Source organism: Acipenser ruthenus, chromosome 24, assembly GCF_902713425.1.
Source record: "Acipenser ruthenus chromosome 24, fAciRut3.2 maternal haplotype, whole genome shotgun sequence".
Classification (NCBI taxonomy): Eukaryota; Metazoa; Chordata; class Actinopteri; order Acipenseriformes; family Acipenseridae; genus Acipenser; species Acipenser ruthenus.
The window spans coordinates 11,730,879-11,739,501 of NC_081212.1; the positions used below are offsets into that span (position 1 = coordinate 11,730,879).

The 8,623-nt window shown below is 42.4% G+C and overlaps 1 protein-coding gene across 1 annotated transcript; it reads right to left on the bottom strand.

The window, feature by feature from the left end:
- Nucleotides 1–2,053: 2,053 nt before the first annotated feature.
- LOC117398716 (growth arrest-specific protein 1-like) lies at nt 2,054–4,075 on the bottom strand. Its single transcript, XM_033997788.3, has one exon. The coding sequence runs from the start codon at nt 3,506–3,508 to the stop codon at nt 2,750–2,752; it is 759 nt and encodes a 252-aa protein (XP_033853679.2). The 5' UTR covers nt 3,509–4,075; the 3' UTR covers nt 2,054–2,749.
- Between the last annotated feature and the right edge of the window lie 4,548 nt (nt 4,076–8,623).

The following is an 8,623-nucleotide window of genomic DNA, read 5'->3' on the forward strand; positions in this document are numbered from 1 at the left end:
AGCCCTCCTCCTGTCACTTTGTATAACCGTGTTGATTGGCTATGTACTTTGTTTTACATTCTTAGCTCTGGAAGACCGTTGAACATTTGTACTGATAATTGGTGCATTTACTACTGTAGCGGAGCAGAACAGTGCATGTTTACCTTCAGTGTGTTCTCATGTCAATGCAAACACCGGAGCTGTGTGCCTCTGGGCTGGGTGATGCTAATTCAGCCTCTCGACGCTGGTGTTCCAGTCTGTCTGCTTATGAGCACTGGTGAAGTGAGTGTACTGGTATAACGTGCCCCGTGCACATTACGTAACTCCATTTTCACGCGGATAACGGCAAGCTTAATATAACCACATCATTTTAACGTCTTTTTAATTTTATTTAAACTCCCCCCCCCCCACACCACCACACCACACCACACACACACAACATAAATAGAATAAATGAATACAAAAAAACCCCTTAGTTTTCTAATTCCCTGGTTGAAATTGAACAGTGGCAGTTCTTTCGTGTTTCCACTCTTGTCATTTCTGTAAATTAGTTATTCGGTTAAAATATATGTAACTCCGCACTATAGCTACCTTCTACAGCTCCAAAGCGTGTTAGTGAATGTCTACGTTTCTCAAAAAGGTCGCGCATTTTAAATATAGACTCGTGCACAATACAGCACAGGTGTACCTGTGGTTTCGTGAGTAACACTGATGACAGGTCGTATAAAAGATAAACAAGATGGCGTGCATACTGACGAAATAAATAATAGCAATGCGCGCCTAATTATCAATTCATAAAGCATTTATCCTATGAACATAACGGAGAATGGATTCCACTGCTTACTGCACTGGAAGCACGGTGATAGACTACCTCAAATTCGAGCACCATTCGACCATTGTAAGGAGGCAAATTGTCTCGATTAGCTAAATGGTAAATAATTTGCACTCACTGATATGCAGATTATCCTTGTGAAGAATTGCTAACCGCCAACAAACCATTTCCTTGCCTCGCCCCCTGCGGGCAGTCTCCACAGCTAACATTAGAGCCTCTCAATGGAAACTCGGGAGACAATCTCCCAATTAAAGCAACGCCTTGTGCACTGAATGCTGCGGCTCAGTTCAAATGCATCCCAGTTCACTGAGAAAGACTACTTGTCTAAACGTGTGTCATTTAACTTACTAAGTGTATCTTTGTATTTCTAAACTCAGCACTAGCGCGCGTTTAATAATTCGGGTTTATATTAGTAAACGTTTTCAAAGCGATACATTTTTATTGCCTAATATATACTTCAGGGTGAATAATATATAAAACAGGTTCAGAACCTTGTCAATTGTTTCAATTTTTATTTTTAAAAACACATAAATAGCTTTCATTTATTTTTTTCCTGTACAAAAAATAACCTTTTTTGTTGTTGAAAAAGTTACAAATGTAAACATTCACATAAACCAAAAATAACAATTTAGATAGTTCTAAAAGCTTCAATTGAAAAGTCGTTCACTTTTCTCAATGTATGTGTGGGTCATAAGGCTATAATGAATAAAATAACGCCCTAGTTATTCAGAACGTGTCCGCCTGACCCCGAAGGAATGCGTACAGTCAGGACAAAGTCAAGCAAACAAAACAGTACCGGTAGCTTCAGTTTGTTTTGAAGTACTTCAAATAGCCAAAACGTCATGAACCGTTCATATTAGTACTACTGCCTGTCTGGGTTTAAAAGTAAACTCAATAAACAGCAGTTCAGATATACACGACTGAATCATAAAGTTCGGAGTAAAAAGAACAGCGTATTCACACCTTACAGTTCTGTGACCCGAATACAACGCGGCAACTAAAACATAAACATATTTTCGACTAAAAACAGCTTGTTTATTGAACCCAACGTCATATCCAGCATATCACCGTATATGGTTTGGGGAAAAATGAGCTCCCATTGTTCCATTGATTTAAACTTACAAAACCATCCTTGTAACAGTTTACTGGGAATCGAGCATCTAAAAAAGGGGTTTAAAGTTTTCAAATGTGGACTCTGGTTAACAAAACCTGTCCTTGAATGTCTGTATGATATGCTGTAAAAAAAAAAAAAAAAAAAAAAAAAAAAGTATCGGTCACTGTGTTCTGGCAAAACACTTAAAATTGCTAACATTAAATAAACAATTACGCCTTCAACTTTCCCCCGTCTCGTTTCGTGTAGCCTTACGTCCGAGACCGCACTCCTCCCCTGCAAAAGAAAAGGGGGAGAGGGGGAGAGAGAGTCCTTTTCAACAGGAATTACTCGAGGAGAGAGAGAGAGGGGGAGAGGGGGGAAGCACTTGAGTTAATTTAACTGCTTGATCCGAACTCCTTGCCTGTTCTCTTGAGGTTCACCACAAATATTTGAAGTGTGATCACCACAATGCCAGCTCTGAAGTGTCGAGGAAGGAGAGTAAACAGAAACAGCACCCTCGTCGTGTTTGTCTAAAGTCTTAATAACGCAGCCCCCACGAAGCGCTCAGACACCAATGTTACACAGATAAGTTGCTTCCACGTGTGCACTCTGTTTATCCGGGACAAGAGCGAGAGTAACGCTCTCCCCTCCTCCCCCTCGGTCGTTTCGTGAGTCTTGGGGAAGAATTTAAGCATTTCCCCAAACGCTGTATTCCAATGTGGCGCGTTTAGTAACCACGATTCCTGTCATGAAGTATATAATGTAATGCGTCCAAAATATCACCTTTGTATCTTCCAGCGTTAAATACTGTTCCGTTTTAAATCCATTTTGTTTTGAGCTGCCAGTCAGCAAAATAACCCCCAAGCCAGTATCAGCCCGATCTGCAGCCCCACTGCGCCGAGGAACGGCGGGTGATTGGAGTACACCGTATCCGACTCTACCTCCTCCCTGTCGGGCCTCAGCTCGTAATCTTCGTCTTCATACAAGTCCTCGGCGTCTGGGTCCATGGTGGAGAAGCCCTGGTCCCCAAAGCACAGCTTCCCCATGTTTTCCTTGACCACCTCACAGAAGGGTCTCTCCACCCCGTCACAGACGCAGCGGTTGAGGAGCACCCCGTTTGGAATGAATAGCATCTGCTGAATAGTGGTCTTGCACTTTATGGTGCATTTTCTGCCGTTGAACAGCTGCCCACAGTTGGAGAGGTAGGCTGTAAGCATGGGGTGGCAGTCAGGCTCTTCCTCGCAGCGTTGGCGGGCTTCGGTGCACCCAATACCAGACGCGTCCCCAGGATACCTGCGGGGCAGACAGGGCTCAATGGCTCGCTTGGCCCTCCTGCACTGCGCGTCCTGACCGCAGTCACAGCTCTCCAGGTCCGGGCCATTCCGGGTCTGGTTCAGTCTGACCAGGGCGCTGATGCAGTGGCTGGGGCATTGTCTTCTGTTGCCTTTCAAGTAACCATCACAGGCTGTTAGGTATTGATTGTACGCCAGTTCGCAGTCTTTCTCCTGTTGGCACCTGAGCAGAGCTTGCCAGCAAATATACTGGGCATCGAGAGTCACCAGCAGCCATCCGAAAAGCGCCAGGGCGCCGCACAGAGTTATCATGGCAGGTTCGAGCACTGCTCTGATCTGCTGCCGTGGTTCGATTATATTCCGTCTGCTCCTGCTCCTGCTCCGCTCGGTGCTTTCAGACTAGCCTCGTCTCACAAACCAGTGCGAACACAGCCAGCAGCATTGCGGCTACTTCCACTGCTGCTCCCCCTTTCCGCCTGTGAGTTACATTGATTTCAGACGGAGTCTGTACACAGTGCACCCACCCTGTCACTTGCCTTTACTTCAGAGATTAAAATCACGTCAGCGCTTTTCGCAGAGGAAATAAATCCAGACAGTGAGAGAATAATACTAATAAAACATTGTATATAGACTGAGATCATTTCCACAGGAGCAACATGATTCCAAGGAAAGGAGAACGGTAAGAACAAAACACTGCAGCTTTTTATAAAGAAAAGAACGTGGAATTTAAACCACTCTCGGGCTTTGTGTGCGGGCTCGGGCTCTGTCAGCAAAACATCAATTTGTCTCGGTTTATGGGATGCAGGTTGTGCAGTTTCTCAGCAGCATTCGTCTTTCCCTCTCGCTCTCTCTCTCTCGTACGTGCAGCATTGTCCCTCACTGTTGCGCTTCACGCTTCGTTTACTTATTTTCCATTCTACGACCCCCCCCCCCTCCCTTCAAAACAGAGAAAGGAAAACTTTTTTCTTTTGTTTTTTGCTCGCGGATTGGCTCTCCCTGCCGAGTCATCCCTGGGATTCATTCCCATGGTAACGCAATTTTTTGGCAATCTGGCCACGTCACATACAGAATCAAATGTTTCTAAATGTTATGAAACCCGCAACCTGTGTGGTCCCCTCAACTTTCTCCCTGCTTCGGTTAGTTTTAAAAACATCACTAGAGGGAAGCAAAGCATAACATTGTTGCTGCTGCTGCTCCCTCTATGTTTGTTTTGCCGAGCATTTTTTCCCGCATGCACATCTCTTAAATGGCACATCTGCAGAGCACTTCACGCGAGAAAACAAATCTGTTTCTGCTTAGCGATAAATTGAGGCGCAAATTTAGGAGGCTAACTGCGTGCAGTCGGGTTATTGAAAACTAACTAACGAGCTGTGCGTGTTGGTGAAGGGGGCACTCGTCTCGCTCTCCCCCTCTCTTGGATGGAGTTTTTAAGCCGTGATTGATAACAGTGAATTGACGAGAATAGCATTTTCTGGTCCGTTTCATTTCCTTTGTGTTAGATTGGCCCTGCCTGGAATAGTGCTTTGTTGGCTGCAAGATTGTTCACGCCTAGCAGGCTGTGAATGGATTCAGGGTTCACAGCAATATATTTTACACTCTCTCTTTTCAACACGCACTTGAAAACTGCCATAGAGGCAAGTCTCCCTGCTATTGAAATGGAAACTAGCGGGAGGTTTTTTCCTTTGCGAAAGGAATGGGAAAGCCACAGCGACACTGGGGGCTCTTTGGCTGTTTTACAAAACAAAGTTTCAAACTTCCTTCTGGGAAGCAGAGGCCGCGTTAGCTCGTAAAGCGCCAGATGGTGCTCAGAATGGACAATTTGCTGTATAGGAATGGAACGCCGTGCTGTTGTTGGAGTTTAGGGAAACGGCTGGGAGGATTAAAATAATAATGAATACACCTGATTGATATGTTTACTACACTGTGACGTAGTTACAAGTTTGCCACAGTATTAAGTGCACTTAGTACAACAATAACAATGAGCAGGCTAGAAATATACTTGAATTTATAGGGGGACATGGGGGACATGTCCCCCTCACTTTTTCAATGATGGGGAAATGTCCCCCTCACATTGCAGGTGTACTAAAACTTTTATTTCACTATAATGTATTGGTCAATACAGAAGTCAATGGGAAGAAAAATGAGATCACAGTAACGTTGGGAAAATGGCAAACAGGTGGACAAAGATAGATGAGGATGCACTAAGCTGCTGTATCCAAAACACAGAAACATTATTATTATTATTATTATTTATTTCTTAGCAGACGCCCTTATCCAGGGCGACTTACAATTTTTTTTTTTTTTTTTTACATACAATTACCCATTTATACAGTTGGGTTTTTACTGGAGCAATCTAGGTAAAGTACCTTGCTCAAGGGTACAGCAGCAGTGTCCCCTACCAGGGATTGAACCCACGACCCTCCGGTCAGGAGTCCAGAGCCCTAACCACTACTCCACACTGCTTTAAGATTGTAATTCACCAGAGCTCCTGTTATTTACTAATGTTATCACACTGAGGTTTCTGTCTACTTGCAGTTTAACTTTTCATTTGAAATTGAAACAGTAAACTAAACAGCAAAATGACCTTTGTGCAAATAAATATACGGATTGCAAAGTATACAGTGCCTTGCGAAAGTATTCGGCCCCCTTGAACTTTGCGACCTTTTGACACATTTCAGGCTTCAAACATAAAGATATGAAACTGTAATTTTTTGTGAAGAATCAACAACAAGTGGGACACAATCATGAAGTGGAACGAAATTTATTGGATATTTCAAACTTTTTTAACAAATAAAAAACGGAAAAATTGGGCGTGCAAAATTATTCAGCCCCCTTAAGTTAATACTTTGTAGCGCCACCTTTTGCTGCGATTACAGCTGTAAGTCGCTTGGGGTATGTCTCTATCAGTTTTGCACATTGAGAGACTGAAATTTTTGCCCATTCCTCCTTGCAAAACAGCTCGAGCTCAGTGAGGTTGGATGGAGAGCATTTGTGAACAGCAGTTTTCAGTTCTTTCCACAGATTCTCGATTGGATTCAGGTCTGGACTTTGACTTGGCCATTCTAACACCTGGATATGTTTATTTGTGAACCATTCCATTGTAGATTTTGCTTTATGTTTTGGATCATTGTCTTGTTGGAAGACAAATCTCTGTCCCAGTCTCAGGTCTTTTGCAGACTCCATCAGGTTTTCTTCCAGAATGGTCCTGTATTTGGCTCCATCCATCTTCCCATCAATTTTAACCATCTTCCCTGTCCCTGCTGAAGAAAAGCAGGCCCAAACCATGATGCTGCCACCACCATGTTTGACAGTGGGGATGGTGTGTTCAGGGTGATGAGCTGTGTTGCTTTTACGCCAAACATAACGTTTTGCATTGTTGCCAAAAAGTTCGATTTTGGTTTCATCTGACCAGAGCACCTTCTTCCACATGTTTGGTGTGTCTCCCAGGTGGCTTGTGGCAAACTGTAAACGACACTTTTTATGGATATCTTTAAGAAATGGCTTTCTTCTTGCCACTCTTCCATAAAGGCCAGATTTGTGCAGTATACGACTGATTGTTGTCCTATGGACAGAGTCTCCCACCTCAGCTGTAGATCTCTGCAGTTCATCCAGAGTGATCATGGGCCTCTTGGCTGCATCTCTGATCAGTCTTCTCCTTATATGAGCTGAAAGTTTAGAGGGACGGACAGGTCTTGGTAGATTTGCAGTGGTCTGATACTCCTTCCATTTCAATATTATCGCTTGCACAGTGCTCCTTGGGATGTTTAAAGCTTGGGAAATCTTTTTGTATCCAAATCCGGCTTTAAACTTCTCCACAACAGTATCTCGGACCTGCCTGGTGTGTTCCTTGTTCTTCATGATGCTCTCTGCGCTTTAAACGGACCTCTGAGACTATCACAGTGCAGGTGCATTTATACGGAGACTTGATTACACACAGGTGGATTCTATTTATCATCATTAGTCATTTAGGTCAACATTGGATCATTCAGAGATCCTCACTGAACTTCTGGAGAGAGTTTGCTGCACTGAAAGTAAAGGGGCTGAATAATTTTGCACGCCAAATTTTTCCGTTTTTTATTTGTTAAAAAAGTTTGAAATATCCAATAAATTTCGTTCCACTTCATGATTGTGTCCCACTTGTTGTTGATTCTTCACAAAAAATTACAGTTTCATATCTTTATGTTTGAAGCCTGAAATGTGGCAAAAGGTCGCAAAGTTCAAGGGGGCCGAATACTATCGCAAGGCACTGTACAACATGGTTTATTTAGATTTCCAGAAAACTTTTGACAAAGTCCAGCATAAAAGATTAATTATCAAACTGAACGCAGTAGGGATTCAAGGAAATGCATGCACATGGATTAGGGAGTGGTTAACATGTAGAAAACAGAAAGTACTGATTAGAGGAGAAACCTCAAAATGGAGCGAGGTAACCAGTGGAGTACCACAGGGATCAGTATTAAGTCCTCTGCTATTCCTAATCTACATTAATGATTTAGATTTTGGTATAGTAAGCAAACTTGTTAAATTTGCAGACAACACAAAAATAGGAGGAGTGGCAAACACTGTTGCAGCAGCAAAGGTCATTCAAAATGATCTAGACAGCATTCAGAACTGGGCAGACACATGGCAAATGACATTTAATAGAGAAAAGTGTAAGGTACTGCACACAGGCAATACAAATGTGCATTATAAATATCATATGGGAGATACTGAAATTGAAGAAGGAATCTATGAAAAAGACCTTGGAGTTTATGTTGACTCAGAAATGTCTTCACCTAGACAATGTGGGGAAGCTATAAAAAAGGCCAACAAGATGCTCGGCTATATTGTGAGAAGTGTTGAATTTAAATCAAGGGAAGTAATGTTAAAACTTTACAATGCATTAGTAAGACCCGGGTTTAAAAGGCATGTTGTATGCAGACAGGCTAAAATAATTGAATCTATTCAGTCTTGAACAAAGAAGACTACGCGGTGATCTGATTCAAGCATTCAAAATTCTAAAAGGTATTGACAATGTTGACCCAAGGGACTTTTTCCACCTGAAAAAAGAAACAAGGACCAGGGGTCACAAATGGAGATTAGATAAAGGGGCATTCAGACCAGAAAATAGGAGGCACTTTTTTACATAGAGAATTGTGGGAGTCTGGATCCATCTCCTCAGTAATGTTGTTGAAGCTGACACCCTGGGATCCTTCAAGAAGCTGCTTGATGAGATTCTGGGATCAATAAGCTACTAACAACCAAACGAGCAAGATAGGCTGAATCGCCTCCTCTCGTTTGTAAACTTTCTTATGTTCTTCTTATGTTCTTATATCAATAACAACTAAATACATTTTGTGCAAATAAATATATATATCAATAACAACTAAATACATTACCAAAAATGTTTTACACGATTATTATAGCAGATTAATTGCAATATATTAC

Coding starts and splice junctions, on each gene's coding strand:
- LOC117398716 (XM_033997788.3), bottom strand. CDS start 3,508: ATGATAACTCTGTGCGGCGCCCTGGCGCTTTTCGGATGGCTGCTGGTG.